This window comes from Lissotriton vulgaris, chromosome 4_1, assembly GCF_964263255.1.
Source record: "Lissotriton vulgaris chromosome 4_1, aLisVul1.2, whole genome shotgun sequence".
NCBI classification, from domain to species: Eukaryota; Metazoa; Chordata; class Amphibia; order Caudata; family Salamandridae; genus Lissotriton; species Lissotriton vulgaris.
This window is the reverse complement of record NC_141691.1, coordinates 1,470,062,891-1,470,083,989: the sequence shown is the minus strand read 5'-3', so window position 1 is coordinate 1,470,083,989 and position 21,099 is coordinate 1,470,062,891. Positions and strand designations below refer to the sequence as shown.

The following is a 21,099-nucleotide window of genomic DNA, read 5'->3' as shown; positions in this document are numbered from 1 at the left end:
CCAAGGAGGAACTGGCTTGGCAATTCAGGCTAGTCTGTTCCCACAAGGAGCAGGGTCAAGACTGATTTGCATTTGGCTGGGTCCAAACTGGGGTGGTATGGTGAGCAAAAGAATGATGGATTAAACCCAGATCCATGTCACTGGGGTGAATGTCTGCATTGTCCAACATTCCATCCATCAATTGATTCTTTTGTCAATGTATTGCTCAGTTCAGGATTTGGACCACTTTTAAGTAATGATTCTGCTGTAGATACTCTACCATCTCTTGTATATGAATATTCTGTGTTGATTATTTCTTTGCCACCTCCTCTAGCAGAAATCTTACCAATTAATCTTGAATCATTTCTGAAATGTTGGATCAAGCCTGTTTAATGCTGGCTTAATCTGAGGCCCTTGTTCACTTTATCTTTGAGTATTGCTGATTCCAACAATGTAGTTGTAGAATTTGCCACTAAACTCTCTAGGTGACACTTTGGTAGAAATGGGAGAGCCACGGAAAGCGTGGGCCAGGCGAGAGACAGATGACTGGCTGTGGCTCAGCTCGAGGTTCTCTTGGACCCTCAAGCCCAAAATGAGCTCAGTTTTCACGTGGCTTCAATCTGCCACCCAGATCTAACATCAAGAGGCAAGAATTAAAGACAAAGCAGTGACCTTTGGTATAAAATGAGTAAGAGAAAGAGATACCTATGTAATGGCTGTTTTGAAAAACAGAAGTGCTGGCTCCCCTGCTTGACCATATTGTGTGATCCTAGTAAAATATTGTATTTCACAAGCCTCCTTTTTCTTCATTATCACATATGACGGCACCTTCTAATACGTGTGCTTAGAATGTGCACTGTACAAAAACATCTTATGTTTAGTTTAATAGGCTATAATGTTGATTTATTTGTAATACATATCTCTGTCACATATAGAGTACACTTAAAAGCTGCCTTGCTTTTAAGTTCACTAATCGCATTGTCAGGAGAGCGGGGGAAGCAGACAGGAATGTTTTTAAGTCACTGTTAACAATATCACTATCAATTTTAAATCATACCTTTCAAAGTGGTGATAAAATCTCATGTACTAAGGTGAAACGCTTTCGCATGTTAAAGAAATATATATATATATTTTGGCGAGACTTTTGCTCATAATGCTTAGGGCATGATTTATGTGCCAATTATTGTCAGGGCTGGGCTTGTGCACTAGCTCTTGAAGCCAAGTAAGACCATTGGCTCAATACTGGCTTGGCTCGCTCAGTAAATACTTGGCTGGTCCACCTCTGCTGGTTGGTTTAGACAGTAATTATGTTTCTGCAGTTAATCATCAGGTTGGTGCAGAAAAAACTTTAGCCACCGCAGTTCCCTTATGAATTTGCAAAGACATCTCTTCATCTCAATCAGGTTACGGTTGGAAAGGGAATCAACCAAAATTCCTTTACAAGGTCCAAGTGTTTCCAAGAAGACCTGTAATTGAACCAGAGCCAGACCTCTGGCTTGAGCCTGGCTCGAGGTTTCAGTGCTCACCCAACTAGATAACGTGATAATTTATATTTTTCTCTGGCAGCAGCACACATGGTAGGATGGCAGTCATGAATCTATATGGATTTGTAGGTCTGGCTTGACAGTGCAGTTGTCACCTGACCGTTCTTTGCTTCTACAGAACTAAATATGTATTCCCATGCTATTTACTTGTAATGCTTCACAATACCATGCAACATTCCTTTAAAGCCAGCCCTATTGGTATTGGCAATGCTTGTTTATAATTTTGACACCCTGGCACAGCCTAAGAAGATCTGATGCCAAGGCCCGGCTAGAGAAGGCAATCGACAGGCATGCATAGATAGCATGGACTACCATTGACAAATAATGGGCATCTGGGCACACCGCACACGCATGATATTTTCCACCCTGCACTTCACTTTTCATTTTCATTCTAAAAACAGGCAGTTCCCTAACTGCCAAGCTGGGGAAGGGATCATGATGCATCAATCATAGGACTGTCTGTACCAACGGTGGACAGTCATTTTTTGCGCTGTCACGCCTTTGCGCACAAATGAATCAAGCAACAGCCTCACAGATCTTGCATGAATGGGCATGAGTGTTAAGTGACTAAATAATGTGCCACAAACTGCAACTTACAGGCTCACACTTGCACTGGCAATGGCTCACACTGTCTAAATGGCTCCCCGTGCAGCTACACTTATGTATGACCATAACATAGCCTGCCCCCGCCCCTGGCCTGGCCTATCCTGATCTAAAGGAGACACCCAGGCCAGGCGCAGAAGCCCAAATAAACCTTGCTTCTTTCGAGTTTGTTATCTGTGCTGTGCTGGACCGAGTGAATCAAGTCACATATAAGCGCCACCAAGGTGCATTGACATTAGTTATTGCCCTTCTTCACCTTCAGACATGGATCCGCAGGCGTTTAAACCTTTTAGGGACAGTCGCAAACAATTGTCTATGACAGACCCTTCAAGGTATGCCTGTGGTGTCTGGGGTTGGAGCACAACTCCAGGGTTTAGGGAGCTGGATTTTTTTTCAGATGCCCCTCACTTTTTGCCCCCCATCTGAACTACTAGATGCAGGTTTTTCGACTCTGACAGTGCACCAAAGCCTGCTCACTATGTTCCAATGCCAGTGTTCTTTCCCCTAAAACCCGTGTTCTATTATACCACAATTGGCAAGTCCTTTAGAACCTCTGCAAGTCCCTAGTAAATGGTATCCCTGATACCTAGGGCATGGGCACTAAAGAGGGTCCCCAAGCTTACTTAGCTCTGTGTGGAGGTCTGTAGATTCTGGGAAGTGGTGGCACAATACATCTCTGCAGTGGTAGGTATTGTTATCCCTATGACACCTGGTGTCTGTCTCCTGGGGGGAGGGATTAAACGACCCAGGGGATGCAAGATTTCATACAAACTCCTCCTATTGGCATTGCTTCTTGCCAAGCGGAGGATAGCAATGTGATGGATGGGTCTAAGAGTCCTGAGTGAGGTCTTATGGTTAAAACATGTGTTGGAATGGAGTGTTGCTGAGAAACAACATATGAAGCTCTCTCGTACTGACGACAAAGTTACTGAGGATTTGGGTGCCTGGGGTAGATGTTAGAATCCTTTAATGAATATAATAATGTGGATATGGACTCAAATCAGAGGGACCTGGACTAAAGGGGAAGACAGAACCTCATCCTTTGTAAATGAGCTGATACCGTCAAATGCTTTTTGTTTGAATCCATAATGTCTATACGTTACACTAGGTCTTGACAGTGGGAAAGATTATTCCGATATACTGGAGGGGCGGTTATGCGCCTACATTTGTTTTTTTGGGATGTGATAATGGCACCTGTCACCATGCACTTTATATTGTGTTGCAATATGAAAATGCATCAATAATGTTTTTATAATTTTTTTCAGAGGGTCTCCAGGGGTTGCAGCATGTATTGTGCCACCTTTAGGGACCCACACCCAAATCCATGCAGATTACTATTGCAGACTGCGTGAAAAGATGCAAACCATGTGTGAAAAAAGCATGGCAAACACACCATGTGCCATACCTAAGTCACTGCATATAATATATGTTAATCAGCCCTATAGCCGGCCTAAGAGCCCTAAGGCAGGATGATTTATATGCTATGTGAGGACATATCTGCATGAGCAGATATGCCCCTGTGATGTCTAGTTCTGTTGCTAGATATTGCAAGTGAAACAGGGAAGTCATCGTAAGGTATGGACTGGGCTCACGTCATTACGAGTTACCAAGCTACATAATGGCTTCACTGAAACCTTTGGTGTTTGATATCAAACACCTTGTCTGAATAAGTCCCTATTGATTCCAGTATTGGATTAATTAGGACAGGCACCCAGAGGTCCCCTTAGAGGTGCCCCCTGAACACTACTCATCTTCTAGTGTGCTGGCTGACTGGTAGCATCCAGCCTTCCACCACAGTCAGGTTTCTGACCCCTCCCCCCTGTAGGTGAGAGCCACTTTTCTCTGAGGTCATGAAACAATGCCTGTTCCGGAGAAGGTGTTATCACCTCCACCAGCTGGATAGCTAGTGAATCTGCATGCCAAGGGCAGAGGCTTCAAAGCCTCTGCCACCTTTCATATTCAACCCCGGCTTTCTCCAGACCAGTCCCTGCTCTGTGGTCCATTTGGCACCAAGACAGGAAGGAAATTAGCTATGCAGTAGGCATGTTGCACCTCCAGGCTAGTCACACCCCTAAGGTGGGATACCTGATGTGCCCCACAAAGAAGGGTTCCACCATCTTGTTTTTGGTGGAATTAGGAACTCTGGGACAGGGTTATGCCCACTCCCTACAGGAAGTAGTCATATAGGCGGTTTAGTGACCCCAGGGGTAAGTAGCCCTTTGGCTACTTCCCATCACTCCCCTCAATGCCCCTATATTTAGTATTTAGGTGGCCCCCTGACACCAGGAACTCAGATTTGTCTGCCTGAAGGAGGAAGAAGGACAAATAGGAGCAGAAAACATGAGAACTGTGGATCAGCACTAAACTTGGCACAAAACCCTGCCTTGCTGCTGCTGTCCCAATAATCCCAAAAACCGACTCGTCTAGAAATGGAAATGTGTTCTCAAACCCTTGTAGGTCAGCCCAGCACTTCATCAATCCAGGGACATTTTCCTCGGAGTGGAGTGGCACTGACTGCTTCTGCCCAGTCCACCATTTTGCTGACCATCGGGTCCCCCATGGGTGCAACTCACCAGGTGGGGGTCTCTAAGTGTCCAAGCGGTCAGCCCTATCAAGGCATCCTGTCTTCGAGATGCCGAGCCTTACCGGAGCCTCTCTGCACCAATACCCGGGGTACCGAACCCAGTTGCAAGCTTGTTTGTCTTCAGTCGGAATACCACCACAGCCAAAACTTACCAGCATGTCTAGGGACTACGAGAGATGCCAACTCCACACAGAGAGGGGTCCTGCTGTGTTTCTTTTCGCTCTCCTGTAGGTACACCGTGAACCGTGAGAGCCTCTAACTCACTGACTCACCGGACAAAACACCTCTGCACCCAAGCTCCCCATCCCAGGCTCAAGTAAACCGATAGTATCTCTGTGGTCCTGAGACCCTCAAGAGCTGAGCCCCCCCTTCCCGGGTTCTGCCTGAATGGTCCCTCAGCCCTTTACGTGTAGGTACTTTTCCCATTGACTTTAGCATGTAGCAGTCAAGGCTACCACCGCGTTTAGCACCTCTGCACCCAGACACCCAAGGGAAGATACATTTGAACTGCTGGTGCCAAATTGGACCTTGGCGCCTACTTACCTCAAGTCCAGAAGATCAGTCCTGCAAGTCGTCTCTAAGTGTACCTATGCAGTGAATATTTCTCCCATTGGCTAACATTGCAGTGTTGGAGGCTCATGCCTCAAAACTGACAGCTGTGATTTTCTACAGTTTTTTCTGTAAAAATCTACATCTAAAGTACTCCCCTGATTTCGCTAATCTTGGTGTCTATAATTATATTTAAAAAATGTGTTATTTTTCTAAATTGATCTAGAGTTTCTTCTTGAGTGTGTGTCTCCTTTATTGAGTCAGTGTGTACAACAAATGCTTAACACTACCCCTCTGATAAGCCTAAACTGCTTGCCTACCCTACCACAAAGTGAGCTTTTGGTATTATTAATTTAAGCCAAGTAAGGCAGTATAGGTTGTCTGCATTTTCTACATAGTGTACCTCGATTGGGTGCCCTACATAAAAAGCCAGCTTCTTTCTTTGGTGGATCAGCTTTTGGGTACAAGACTTTGCATTTGCTGATACCACTGGGTCAATAGGTGGTTTCACAAAGAAACCCCTAATTAACTTTAGTCAAAAATATTTTTGCAAATATTTGTGATTTTTAAATTTTTCTAAGCTGAATTGTTAGGGTATTGTATTAAGACCGAACAGGCCTTTGATATTAAAGATTTAAAACGTGTACTAGTTTGTTAGGTCCTAAAAGTATGTTTAGAGTTCTTTGTCGATTTTGGTATAAGGTCCCAACGTTGCTAGGAATGACTTCCACAGAGGAGATTATTCATAAACTCGTCCTTACCCCTTATATGCAGCTTAGGACACAGCAGTTAAGGCTCCTTTGTAAAAACTATACCATTAAATCTGGCTCACATCCTACCAAGATCAAGCTCCAGGAGCTCTTGACAGGGTATGATATGGCCAATACAACAGAAGACACCTACAATCCTGAAGGGCAGGAATTCGGCAGTGATCTTCTGGATGATCCTCCTGAGTTAACCCTAGAGAGTGATGTAACACACATCTACCTAAAGACTGTGCCTTATGGGAACAGTCCAGCCCGAACTGCCAAGCCATGTCTTTCCTGGACCGGAATCAAGCATCCTAGGACCGGTTTCTGGCTATCAGCCGTCTTCAGCCAGGATATCTTGACTCCAGTGCTGTGGAGAGCATGGGACTCACGCCTGAGCATACCCATCCCACTCGGGGTGACAAATGCAAAAACAACAGTTGATGGACAGAATGCAGAACAATGTCATACATTCACCCCAGTACAGAGATCTGGGCCTAAATCCATTGTTTTTTTGCACTCCACACCACCTCAGTTCAGACATGGCCAAATGCAAATCAGCCTTGACCCTGTGCCTCATGGGAACAGGCCAGCCCGAACTGCCAAGCCATGTCTTTCCTGGACCGGAATCAAGCATCGGGGACGGGTTTCTGGCTATCAGCCGTCTTCAGCCAGGATAGCTTGACTCTAGTCATGTGGATAGCATGGGACTCACGTCTGAGCATACCCATCCCATTCGGGGTGACACATGCAAAAACAACAGTTGATGGACAGCTTGCAGAACAATGTCATACATTCACCCCAGTACAGAGATCGGGCCTAAATCCATCGTTTTTTTGCACTCCACACCACCCCAGTTTAGACATAGCCATGTAAATATGGGGCAGCAAAATGTGCTGCTGGTGCCTCACAAAAGTGACGCAGCAGCAGTGCAAGGGGCTTGTAAATAATCCCCATCATTTTTACAATTTCTCTATACTTTATCTTAGGGGATTTCCCCTTATTTGTGAAAATTAGTAATTTTACAAGTGTTTATTAGGCTTCACCCCCTGAGTTTCACATTTTCAAGTAAATTTACTTTAGTCAATTTGTAGTCAATTTGAACTCTCCTTGATATACGGTTTGCTGATAACATTGACAACAAACAGTCTTTTAGGCAGATGTGCATCAAAAGAATAATGCTCGGCCCAAAGTTTTTCTCTCAAACCAGCCATGTCTAACTTGTCTCTCCCATCGCATTGGTAGCAATCTGGTTGTTTCAACAGGTCCCACTTGCTATATTTACACAGAGCTTTTGACAAACTAAGAAAGCAATTGAAATGTTGTTTTATCTTTTGCCTTGTATAATGAGCAACTCTTACAGTAATTGTAGCACTTCAGGGCTCCGTCTCACATATGCTGCCTCTGGATTTACATGTATGAAAGGTACCAACAACTTCTGATCTAAGGTAATGTTTCTGGAGCCGGATGCAGATTTCCAAAGGCTCGAATGAAGGGAGTGGAGGACGATTTTTTTTCTATTATGGATTGAATCTCTGGAGTTGAAAATCTGTGTTCTCTGGTAAACAGTCACATAACCACAGCTTCTACCTGTGTGCTCATTCTGAAGTGAAATCATTATGTGATAAGCCACCAACTTCAAGGCAGCCATTGAACAGAGCCACCCGCAAAACAAGAAAATGTCACCTATGAGCTCCTCCTTAACTCTATCTCTACGAATCCCCATCTTGGGTTGGGAAAATGCTCTTTATGCCACCCAAATGCAGCTGAACATCAGCTAGTAGTTATAAGCAGCACTAATCACTCCACATATAGCTCTGGTCATTATGCTTTTTCCAGTGGGCAATATTGCCAGTCAATGTGCTAAAAACATGCACCGGTTGGATTTGAAACAATATACATATTAACTGCTTTAGGGATAAAGGCAGTTTTTAACAAGCATTACGCTGCCACAGTGTTAGACCTGGCATCCTTAGGATGGTCTTCCCCTGGACCTTTTGCCTCCATGTTTGCTGATTCTTTTTGTTGGCCTTAGGACTCTGAGCACTTCATTACTGCTAGCCAGTGATAACGTGCATGCACTTCTCCCCTAAACATGATGACATTGGTGTATACCTGGTTTGCATATTTGTTGTACTAGTAAATCCTTTGTAAAGTGGCATTCCATATACACAGGGTTTGTACTTCAAATGCTAATAGTAGGCTGCAGCACTGATTGTGAAACCTACTGAATTAACCCTTCAAACCTGTCTCAGGCCTGCCACTGCAGTACCCGTGTGTGCAGTTTACTGCCACTTTGACTTGGCATTTAAAACTACTTGCCAACTACTTTTTCATGTTTCAAATGTTTGGAATGGTAATGGCAAATCTTCCTTACTGCTGAAGTTAAATTTAACATTACTGTTTTAGAAATGCTACTTTTCGAAAATTGACTTTTCTCTGCACTTACTGCGCTTTGCGTGTGACAGCCTGTCTCTGGGAAAGGTCTGGGCCGGCTGACAGCTAGACGCAGTGCATTCCCTCTAGACAGACACAAACACAGGAATGTGAGACTCATCTGAATTCTGAGCACTCATCTGCATTCATCTTCATTCTGACATTCTGATGGGTCGTCCTGGGCAGGGAGAAATGAGAGAAGCTGACAAACTTCAATATGTAGGATTTTGTCCACACACAAAGGACTGATTTACCCCCCGCATATTGTGGGCAGACAGGACTGGGTTGAATGGGATCCTTGTGCACATCAGAGAGTTCTTTAGAAGTCACCCTCTACATCAAAGGTAGTTTTGGGGATAAGTACTGGGGCTCTGACCCCTGATAAAGACACTTTTGGATCTTGAACTGAACCTCTGTCTGAAGGACTGCTGTGCTGCTTAAAGGACTCAACTGGACTGCTTTTCTGGATGGACTGCTTTTCTGCTTGTTGCCCTGCTGCCTGCTGCCTGCAGCTCCCTGACTCTGCTGAAGAAGAGCTGGCCTCTGCCTTCCCTCCATGTGATCTCCAAGGATTTGCTGGCTTGCCTCATGCTTTTAGAAGTATCAGGGATACAAAAGACTTCCTCCAATTCTGCTGGTGCTGCTGGACTCTGCCTTCTGTGAGTCCCACCCTTGCCTGAGGTGCACTTTCTGAGTTCTGAAGCTTCAGAAGTGGGTTCTGCATCTGTTTTCTTTAAAACAGACGCATCGTCACCACTGCGACGATCGAAACTGACACATCGCCCTTTGACGCTGCCGCTGTTTAACAACAGCGGTTCCACAGCCTACACGGCCCAACGATGATTCTCTGCATGGCTCAGCGATGACGCATTGCCTTCACTTCAACGAAGCTCGACGACTACGCACTGACATGAATGTGTGGAAAATTAAGCCGTCAGCGACAAAGCTTTTCTCCTTCGAAGGTAACTTCTCAGCACCCCCCGTGGGTCCTGTAGCCGGCCTGCCCTCCACTGCAGCCAGCATGAACTTTGGATTTGCACCGGTCCCTCACAACGTCAAGTAACCTGTTGACTGCTAGTGACTTCTATCACAATTTTTGCATTTCATCTTTAAAAATTCATTTTTCGACTTCTACTGATTGGATTTTTGTTGTTTTCTTCTTGTTTTACTCAGATAAATATTCTCTGTTTTTCTAAACCTGTGTGGAGTATTTTTGTGGTGTATTCACTGTGTTACTGTGTGTGTGTGTGTGGGTGTGTGTGTGTGTGTGTGGGTGTGTGTGTGTGTGGGTGTGTGTGTGTGTGTGTGGGTGTGTGTGTGTGTGTGTGTGTGTGTGTGTGAGGGTTGCACCAATACTTTACACATTGCCTTTTTAGATAAGTCTGGCTGCTCTGTGGAAAGCTACCGAAAGGTGAGCTCAGGTTATCTTTTAGTGTGTATCTGGCTTACCCTGGCCAGAGTGGTGGTTCCTGCCTAGCCTGGGTGCATACCTCAGCCAACCAGGAATCCCATTTCTAACACAGGAGATCAGGCTTTTTTTTGTTTACAATGAAAGGGTTTAGTGGGACGAGAATGTAAAGGTGAAGCTTTATAAGGTGAATCTGAAGAGGGTACATAGACTTGTCAGGGGTCTCAACACTGAATGGAGGGAACAGAATAAAACAAGTATTGGCAAATATTAATGTTAATGTTATATGTGCTTATATAGCGCTCGACTGCTCCAGCGAAGGGGCGTCCCGGCGCTTTCTGTATGAGTCATTGAGCGGGGGATAGGGTCTGAGGGAGTAGTAGGGAGAGTACCGTTTTAACAGAAGAGGTGTGTTTTGATCGCTTTCCTAAAAGATAGCAGGTCCTGCATTCCTCGTATATGGTGTTGGAGGCCGTGCCAGAGTTTAGCGGCCAGGTATCTGAATGAACGGCCACCCATCCTGGCTAATTTGGTGCGAGGTACGGCCGCTAGATTCTGCCCTTCTGATCGTAGAGTACGCCAGGGGAAGTAGGCTGAAAGGAGTGGGCAGAGTATGGGGGCGGAGGCTGTTTTTAAAATTTTGAATGCTAAGCATAGCGTTTTAAAATGAATCCTTTTCTCCATTGGGAGCCAGTGGAGTTTCGTAAGGACACCAGCCACAGACGTATGACGGGGGAGTCCGACCAGGGCTCTGGCGGCAGCATTTTGGACTCGCTGGAGTCTGTTTTTTTCTGCCACATTAGCTCCTAGCAGGAGGGAGCTGGCATAGTCCAGCCTTGAGAGGATGGCTGCCTGGACTATCAGCTGACGGGTTTGGTGGTCGAAGAATCTTAGGATAGGCCTAAGATTCCGTAAGATGCCGAAACAGGTGGCCGCCACTTTTTTTGTATGGTTGGTGAAGTTTAGGGCAGAGTCTACCCAGACTCCTAGGTTTTTGACACAATCCTTCGGTTCAGGTGGTTGGGCCGAGGGTTTCTGGCCACCAGTTGTTACCCCAAGTGTCAGTCTTTTTTCCCACCAGCAGCACTTCCGTCTTTCCGGCGTTGAGCTGGAGGTAGTTCGCCGTCATCCATTCAGTGATGTCGACGAGAGTTTGTTGGAACTTTTAGGCGCCGAGACCACTTTCGTCATTCAGTGCTACCACTAGCTGTGTGTCATCGGCGTAGGACACGAGGGACATTCCGTGCTTCCTGGCTACCTCTGCCAGGGGTTGGACGTACACATTGAACAGGGTGGGGCTGAGAGCTGACCCCTGGGGCACACCCTGTTCAATGGGGCATTCTTTGGAGAGATAAGGGGGGGTGTAGACTCGGAATGCAAAGCCAATAGCTCTCGCATTGCGAAGACCTATTGGCTTTGCCAATGCTTGTTGAGGTTTTCCCTCCCAGGAGCATTTTGGCCTTACTGTGTTCTGATTGGATGAGGTTTATCCTTCCACTGCTAACTTGAAGGAAACCCTTTTTTTCCTTTCACAGTTTGTCCTCTCTAGAAGGACATGCCTTTCCTTGTTCTTTCTGACATCCCTTTTTAACCCCCAAGGCAGACGAGCATTGGCAAAGCCAATAGCTCTGCCTTTCACTTCTCAGACCCATTGGCTTTGCTAATGTTTGTCATTTTGGTGCATATTTCCAGAACTATTTCTCCCTTTTTGTGTGTGCCAAAAATAACACTAACAACTAACTATGTGAATTTACCATTTTCATTACCGTTTTCAGATCTTTAATGTAATCGCCTCAAAATTGTATATATTAATTATCCAATTAAGGTATAAAACTTCTTGAGGTTGCCTGCAGCAAAGACCTCTATTCCCTCAGCTGTCTGTCCTTCTTGTATTTGTGTGCACCATTTTCGTGCTGCAACGAAACAGTGCATTTTTTTCAAAAGTATGATTTTCATTGAGATTTGAAAAGCCTTATGAAATGCATTCATCTCAACTAGATGCTTCTCGCTCTGCGATATGAAATGTTTTGTTGTGATGAAAAGAAAGTTGTGGGACAGATTTAACAATATGGGGCTTACTTATGGGATTTTGGCGTAGGGCATGAATGCACCACATTTAAGCAACATGGTGCATTCCTATCCTTTCTCCCTGCACTGGTGCAGTTCCACCAGCCTAGCGTAAACATAAGCACCCTTGTACTATGGTGCAAGGGTGCCTTTGTTGCATGCAGGATTGTTTTTGTGCAGGAAGGGGCGCTTTCCTGCACAAAAACAATCTTAAGAGTTGTTTTCCTCTTTCTATGTGTGCTGCATGGAAAGAGGAAAAATCGTGGAGAAATAAACATATTTGTCTTTGTTATGCCTCACTATCGGGAGGCGTACAGATTTGGCGTTTCCCCAGGTTTACATCACTTTGTAAATCAGGGGCAGTGTAAAATTACATGGGTGTTGCTTGAGAAAACTCACAGCAACGCCCATGGAACGCCTCTTGGGTGCAGAGTAAGGCGATGCTGCGATTAGGGCTGCGTCGCCCTACTCATGATTTAGGAGGCCACTTAAAGCCATGCATGGTGGCTTTGCATGGCTTCATAAATCGAAATGAGAGGCCGGCGTTATGCATGTACCACTTTACGGGGTGCAAAAGTGACGCAGGGCTCTCATAAATAAGTCCTTATGAGGTCATGGGAGCCTGAAAGCATGATGAGGCCTAATGAACCTTGCTTTATTCCAACTTGTTTTCAAACTTATAAAATGCTGACTGAGTCAAAACCCTGTACTCCTAACACACAAACATGTTTTCACTTGCTAGTAATGCAGTGTAAATATCCCAGCCAAAGCATGAGCAAGGAATGTCTGGTAAAACTCCATGTGCACTCTGTGCCCCTACTACAAGTCACTGCCTCCTATTAGAAAGCAAGAGAAAACAATTGTTGAATATAAAGTATGTATAACGAAATCAGCACCTGCTCTAATAACACATCCTCTATGTTATTCTTTCTAACAGTGCAAGGTGATAGTCTGCCAGATGAGTAACACCAGACCAGAAGCATTCCATTGGCTTTTGCTTCCATTGGCTGCTGTGGTGTGTCCGGCAGTGACAGGATGCCTTGGGAACACCGAAGAGTTCATATTTTTCTGCTTTGTCGTCTTTGTCACCATAGCACATGTTCACTATGCAATATGTGTGGTAAGCAACTATTTTCATCACTTGTAGTTTAGTTAAACTTGCAGTGATATAGCTACACGAGAAGGCAGCCATATTGGAAAGAGTGTAATTGTGTGCACCTCAAATAAGTTCTGCATAGTCCTAAATTTCTAATGGATACTTCTAACAGCAGATTTCTCACTGTAGAATACTCTCCAGCTGTTAGACTGGATCTGGAAACTTTTCTGCTGCAGTACTCCTGTGTACCTGTAGGTAGCGCCATGTTGGCTCCATACTGCTTCAGAAGTGACAGAGCAGAGCTGCTTATCATCATCATCCCTGAGCAATAATATCATTTCCTATCTTTCTGCAACTTTCAATGTGGATATATTCCCAATCTTGTCAGTCTTTCAATGACTTCTAAAGCTAGGTAACAAGGTCCCCACCCAGAATGACCGGTTTCCAACCATGCGGTGATTGCAAAAAACAGATGCCGGTCACAGTTCCGCACAAGGTGAGTGTCTGGGGCCTGGACTCACCCACCACTGGACATCTTGCAACACGTGTGCTCTCATGCACCCAAAGGCAATCCGAGACCAATGGCAAAGCTGTGTGTTGCTGAACACAAGAAAAAGCTGCGGCCTTGCATAAGTGCCACGCCTTCAACCTGTCAACTTTGTGCCCAAAGTCTTCTTGTAAGTCAAAAGTAAAGTAAAAATGCAAACATAAAAAGTGAAGCGGGACTTGAACCTTTTTCTGCCACCTAGAATCTAAAGAGAAGGCATGAGGGTGTCATAAAGAGCCAATTACTCAACTGATTCTGATGCATCCTGAGTTCCACGGGCCATTGGTGACACCTCAGCAGATTAAAGCCTCAAGGAGACTATGCTGAAGACTTCTGCCACCTGTCCTCTTCTTTTTGTGTGCCTTTAAGCCCCAAGAAATCGCCGGTCCCCCCATTTGGTTTCCTACTGGCAGATTCATCTGTTCCGGCTCTCAGACCGGCATCGGTCCCTTCCACACCAGTGACGGAACCAACACCACTGTTGATGGAAGAGAATCCGTTAACAATAGACACTGTCAGACACTGAAACAACTTTGGCTCAATCTCGACTGATATTGTGTTAAGGAATCACAAAAGCACAACTGGTTGTCATGCACCCTGACTCTGACCCAGAGCCTCTATGAAGACATTCATACAGGGAAAGGCTACATTATCTTTTTGTCCCTGACTCACAGCAAGGGTTAACCCAAGTTATGCATGATGATAGTGGGAATGGAGATGACTTTCTCCCCTTCACTAAACAGATGATGCTGTCTACATAGATTTGCTAGAGGCCAGTGAGCTTGACACTTTTACTGAGGTTGATTCGCAACTTTGGGTCACCAATGGAAGAAGTGCAGTAGAGGTCAGTTTAGGGTCTAGATTATAGCTGCCTTCAGTTGAGATAAAAACAAATGCACTGACATAAATGTTGCAGCCTGGGACAGCTCCTTTGGGGACCTTGCGCTTTTTAACAAGGATCTGTTCCTACCCACCTATAAAAAGGCAGGTGGCCAGTCCTGTCAGCCCTGATTTTCTTACCAAACATCCTACTCCAGAGAGCCTTGTTGTTCAGGCCTCAACTAGCAAAATGAATTCTAACTCATTCCCCATCACTCCTCAGGACAGGGAATCCAAGAAAATTGAGGCTTTTGGCAAGCATATGTTTTTCTCCCCTAGCCTGGCATTGTGTTCCGTAAGTGCGGTCTGCTTACTGGATCACTGTACACATCCTCTGAAGGACATGACTTGTGAGATCTTGCTGGTGGTCCTGAAATACTTTGGCTCATGTGGCTGGCTCTTGTTCAACTATTCATGTTGGACAAGATGGAGCCAAATATGTTATTTGTGTTGGTCTAGATATACTGATTGCCTGGGGAGGGCCGTCAGCATCAGTGTTGTACTTCATTAATACGTGTGGATACATTCCACAGGATTTGATGGCGATGTACAAGCCTCCATCATGGATATGCCGTTTGATGGGTCACATCTTTTTTACGAGAAAGCAGACTTGGCTTTAGAGTACTTTAGGTAAAGTAGAGGGGTCAGTTGACCCCCTGCCAAACAGTTTCCACACTATTTCAAAAAGTTCTGAGGCTATTCCAGGGGACTGGTGTATAGCAGAGAAAGTCTCCTATACCAGTACAGCAGTCACCCCATTACTTCAAGGCCATGTATGTGGGTCTGGCAGACAATGCATGGGCCACCATGTATGTTAGTTTTCCCATTCCTCGTCCTCAGCTGTAACAGTCACCAAACCACTTTAGTTCGCTCATAGTGGTACATGCCCATTCACTTGGGGGCGGGCGTCATCATTTCCTACCAGGATGGCAATCAATTAGCACCACAAATGGGTCTTAATAAATAATTTAACATGGCTATGCCTTGCCTTTTCTTTCTGCCCTGTCAAATATTGCCCCACTTCAGAGTAAATTTCAACGAGCACCAGTCCATTCTAATGCAAAAGGTGCGAGAGTTACATTCCAAGTAATTTGGTGCTCAGAACGAGGAGAGAGTTGTTACTCTTGCCTTTCTTTGTCCTGAAAAAGGACGGTGGTGTCAGGCCTATTTTAGACGTTTGGCCTCTGAATGCCTCCATGTAGAAAAACAAAGTCTAACTGCTAACTCTGACCCAGATCCAGTTTGCCCCAATCCTGGGTGACTTAATGGTGTCCTTAGAACTCCAGGACGGGTATTTTCATGTACCTGTCCTGCAGTCCTCCAGACATTAGCTGCAGTTCAAGGTAAGCCAGGAACATTTTCAGTTTGGTGTACTCCCTTTCAACCTCACCAGCTCCCCTTTGATGTCCATGAAATTATGGCAGTGGTTGCTACAAATTTTCAAAGGTCTGGACTATCAGTTTGTCCCTACCTCGATGACTGGCTTTTGAAGGCAGGCTTGTCACAGTTAGGCATGGATTACCTGCAGATGATAGTGAATTTCCAAACTGTAGAAAGGTTTGCTATCAACAAGCCAAAGTCATACCTGACCGCTTTTGACAGACTGTGCCAGAAAATCCCAGAACAGAAGCGCCTTGTATCGTGGCCATACAAACTACTCATGTCTCCAAAGTCGAGTAGTTTTTGTACTCTGTTAAATTGAAAATCAAGAGATTCTATACTAATGAATAGATTCAGGAGAATTCCTGAGAATGAACTAGTTTTTATGGTCTATTCTTCTATCAGGGGAACACGTTTGTAGTCATACAAAAAAGGTACCAGAATTAATCTTTGTTCTGGTGTCATGAGTTGCCAAGAGCTGGTCACTTTGGTAAACGTACGACATTGGATCTAGTAAAGCAACATTTTGTTCTGCCTTTGGGGAGATAAGATGTTCAGCAATATGCTTAGGAGTGCTCTGTTTGTGCTTAGATGAAGAAATCGCTTGAAAAGATACCTGGTTTCTGATTGCCCGCTCTACTCCAGATCAATTGTGTAAGAAAATTGTAGTGGATTTCATAACAGATTTGCCTTCATTATGAAAAAACACACACTGTTGTCCTGGTTGTATTTTTTTTTACTAAGTTCACACATTTTGTTTCACATATAATTGGTAACCTACAGCCCCACTGTTACCATTGCTTTTTTTCTGAAAGAGATTGTGAAACTACAACTCATTTCCAGATTCTAGACCACACTAATCCATCAATTGGGCATGGTCACCTTCAAATCAATCAGGATCATCTCCAGACCGATGGACAGACGGAGAAAATTAACCAGTCCTTAGAAAAAGAGCTCCGCTGCTTTGTCATGAACAGGAGTAGTGGGTTACTTGATTGCCTTTAGCCAAGCTAGCCTATTGTACTTCTGGTTTTCACCTTGACTCTTTTCAGATCTATCACCTCAAACCTCTGTTTCCTTGTTACGGCTATTCTAACAGCAATTTCTACCATACATGCAAACACTCCTACACTAACAGCGGGCTTGGGCAGATTACAAACGTTTTGCAGATCATACAAGATTATGTGCATCCAACTATAAAGTAGTGAATTTGGTTTGGTTTTTCAACTCATTTTTCTGTCTTTGCCGAGTTCTCATTCTAAGTACATACCTCCATTTTTAGGCACAACCTCTATAAACAGGAATTATTGGTCAGAGAGCAGTAGCCATAGCACTCTCAGAAGACTGGAGGGTACCTCCAGTGTTTCATGTATCCAGGGTATAATCTGCAGTAGGCAAATCAGCGGCACCTCTTCCGCCAATTATGAAAGATGGGTCTCAGAGTTTGAGGCAGAATCTATAGGGAACTGAAGGATAATAAATAACCCAGTATTTGTAAAGCACAAACTAATCACTCAAGGCTCTGGGGGCCGTCGGGAAGATTAAGCGAGCTGCTGCCAGTGCCAGCGATCGTTTAATGAGCCCCGTGCACCGGAGTCAGCTGCCCTGGCCATTGTGCCACACCTCTCCCAAGGAAGAGTGAGAGGTCAGTTACTTGATAGTTTGGAAGGGGCATGGGCCTGTGAAATGCTCTTGGGAACCAGCAGCCTCTGTCACACCCCTAGATTAGAGGCCTCCATCCATTAACAGAAATCCATAAAAGCAAACAGCAGAAAGGTAGGTTGTGATGGGTTGCAGCAAGGGGGTGAGAACTGTCTGGAATGATCAGGGTACCTGAAGGTTAAGAAAGACTACAAGGACATTGGTGAAGAGTTTCCCTTTAAAGTGGTATCATACTGGCCTCTGACGACTGGGCAGTATGAATAGCTTGTCAGCCTAGGTCAAGGGCAGAATTATGGGTCATGACATACAGTGACATGACTAGATTAGGAAGGTGATTGGCAACTTCATGTTATATTGGCTCTCTCTTGAGTTTGTCCATAGTTCCTATGCCTCACCTTTATTGTTTTCGCCCTTTACGGGTTTCTCTGTTCCTTGATGTCCTTGCTTGTTTATCCTGACTTTCCTTTGTGGATGCTGTTTGGCTTTAGTGTACTACTGTGAATTTTCCTCTTTACGGCTATTAAACCCTGCCAATATACTCTGACCTTACTCTTTGGATTATGATTCGGCTCTGATTTACTGTACAGCTTTCTGATCCTTTTCTCTATGGTGCTGACCTTGCTCTCTGGACTCCTTTTTGGCTTTGTTGTCATGCTGTGTTTCTCCCACTCCTTTTTCTGGTCAGGCATATCCCGTCCATGCCTGAGTTGGGTCTTACAGGCTTTACTTGTTCTTGCTTAGGATCACTGTAACAGGCCTTTCAAAAGTCTGTGAGAATACATGCTTATTATATGTTTTCTGGAACATCAACAACCTGATTCTCAAAAGGCATCTGCACTCGTGGCGAAGGCCCAGCAGTCCTGGTGGAGTCGCCATATTCGGGGAGGAATCTCATTGCGTAGATTCCGGCCCAAGTGAGGAGACCCCCAGGACTGAGGGGCCTCCAACACGAGTGAGGAGGCCCTTGGTGAATCAATCCCCATGTATTTTTGAATGATATTGAAATGCTGCATGTACTTTTTTCAATTAGGGGGTTGCTCTACGACTTGAAAGTCTCAGTTTATACCTGTAATGTAACCAGAGACATAACACCAGAGAGAGATCTGCCAGAGAAGAGTTGAGCATGCCATTGATATCTCTTTCTTTCTATCCTCCATTCCCCTACCCCTCCGGTGTTTGACCGTGCGTGTCTGGTGCATCTTCGTTGTTTCACACAGAGACACACGCCGGGGAATGAGGTGGATTGTCATCAGAACTCATCGGATTGTTATTGTTATTGTTAAAAACATTTGTAACGCGCTCTATCACCATTGGTTTCTTGGCGCTGATAGACAAATGGGGGACCGAGAGCAGGAGGTTTAGTCAAATGCAGCTTGGAAGAGCAGAGTTTTTAAAAGTCTGCGAAAACAGTCTAGCTTTGGACAGAGACGAAGGGAAAGGGGAAGGGAGTTCCAAGTGGAGGGGGCCAGGACGGAGAAGCTCAGACCACCGTGCTTTTTCCTTTTAAATCTAGGCACCACAAGGAGGTTTGATGAGGCTGAGCGAAGGGCTCTCGTAGGGATGTGACGGGTCAGAGCCGAGGAAATGAAAACGGGCGCTGCATCAGAAAGGGCTTTAAAGGTGGTACATGCCAGTTTAAAGGTGCAACGTTTGGATACCGGGAGCCAGTGTAGGCTACGAAGGAGGGGAGTGACATGTTGGTGCTTAGGCTGGTGGTAGATCAGGTGAGCGGCCTGATTCTGCACCAGCTGCAGCCGTTGAAGGTGGCAAGCTGGAATCCCTGCATAGAGAGTGTTGGCGTAATCGAGCCTGGAGCTGATAAGGGCAATGACCACTTGGGTCAGGGCTTCTTTACTGAAATACCTGCTGATCTTGCGGATCCGCCTGAGATGGAAGAAACAGGCAGAAGTGACCGCGTTGATCTGGGGTCGCATTGACAGGTCCTCAGAAATAATCACCCCCAGGCTTTTAACAGAGCTCACGGGAGAGGGTGCTAGCCCCAAGGAAGTTGGCCAGAACGAAGGGTTCCAGGGATGATTGGGGCCTCCTACCAGGACGAGCTCAGTTTTTGTGGGGTTCAGCTTTAAGTGGCTGTGGTGCATCCACTCCGCGATGGTCATCATGGTGGTCTGAAAATTAGTGCGGGAAGAAGGGAGGGAGTCTATGGGGAAAATTAACTGAAGATCATCGGCGTAATTAAATATTTTGACCGGGGAGTTGCGGAGGGAAGCTAATAAAGGTTGGAGGTACAAATTAAAAAGGAGAGGAGAAAGTGCTGAGCCCTGAGGGACTCCGCAAGGAAGGGAAGTGTAAGAAGCGGAGAAGGAGGATAAGTGGACAGACTGAGAGCGTTGATGGAGAAAAGATTTGAGCCAATCAAGGGCCACGCCCTGAATGCCAGCGTTGTGGACACGGTCGATCAAAAGAGTGTGATCGACCGTGTCGAAAGCTGCCGAGAGGTCTAATAGGACAAGGGCTTGAGGGGTGTTTTTATCCGCACCTTTCCTAAGGGTGTCCATAACAGCTACGATGACCGCCTCGGTGGAGTGGAGGGGTCTAAATCCTGCTTGTTGGGGGTCTAAGAAGGAAGATTGCTCTATAAAAGAGCTCAAACAGCGAGTGACAAAGGTCTCCAGGATCTTTCCTAAATAAGGTAGGAGAGAGATAGGTCTGTAATTGCTAAGTGTTGAAGGATCTGCGGTAGGTTTCTTTAGTATCGGTAAAACTGCAGCTTGCTTAAATGAAGATGGGACCTTCCCGATGGCAAGGGAGTTGTTAAGTAGTGCCAGAGGGGGACCTGGGCAAGCAAGGAAAGCTTCTTTTAAGACCTGCGGGGGGCAGCAGTCGTTGGGAGAGCCCGAGCTGACTTTATGAAGAAGATTAGTGAACTCTTCTAAGGATATAGGAGGGAACTCTGTAAGGATATTAGTATTTGTAGGGGGGAGAAGAGGAGAAGTGGGGAAGGCCGGAGATGGAATATTATTTTTTATTGTGATTATTTTATCTATAAAATAAGAATTAAGTGAGTCACAGAGGGTTTGAGTCGGCTGCAATTGAAGGGTGACTTTGTCTGGCATGGAGAGCTCATTTACAATTGAAAAAATATCCTTAGTTTTATTGTTGGAGTTCAAAATTTTTTGAGAAAAGTATGCCGTCTTGGCCTCCAAGATTAATCGTTTGTAGGATTTCAGGGCCTCGATGTAGGCTAGTTTAAGCAGGGGGTCGTAATGACGACGCCAACGGCGTTCTGATTGTCGCAGTGCAAGTTTTTCTGCTTTGAGTTGGTCCGTGAACCAACGTTGAGCGTCATGGGGACGCTTAGTTTTAATTTTCTTTAGAGGGGCAACTTCATCGCTAGCCTGTTGCAGCCATTCCTCAAGATTATCTGCTTGATGCTCTAATGAGGTCGACGACAGGGGTGCGGTAGAGATCAGTGAGTCAAGAAAGTCAGGCAAGTTGGCCCTTTTCCAGTTACGAGCCATGATGTTGGAGGGACAGGGAGGGGGGCAGAGGGTGTGCAAGTGTAGGTGGAAGGAAATGAAATAGTGATCAGACCAGGAACAAGGGAAAACCGAAAGAGATGATATATCGAGGTTAGAGGTCCAAACTTGGTCAA

At 45.3% G+C, this 21,099-nt stretch overlaps 1 protein-coding gene across 1 annotated transcript in view; it reads left to right on the top strand.

Annotated features, from left to right (window-relative positions):
• The window catches only part of LOC147724127 (ethanolaminephosphotransferase 1-like), a 509,957-nt gene that overhangs the window by 477,971 nt on the left and 10,887 nt on the right, over window positions 1–21,099 (top strand). The window contains exon 9 of the mRNA XM_086965725.1: window positions 12,857–13,039. Coding sequence (XP_086821851.1) covers window positions 12,857–13,039 — 183 coding nt within the window. The remainder of the gene's footprint in view (window positions 1–12,856; window positions 13,040–21,099) is intronic.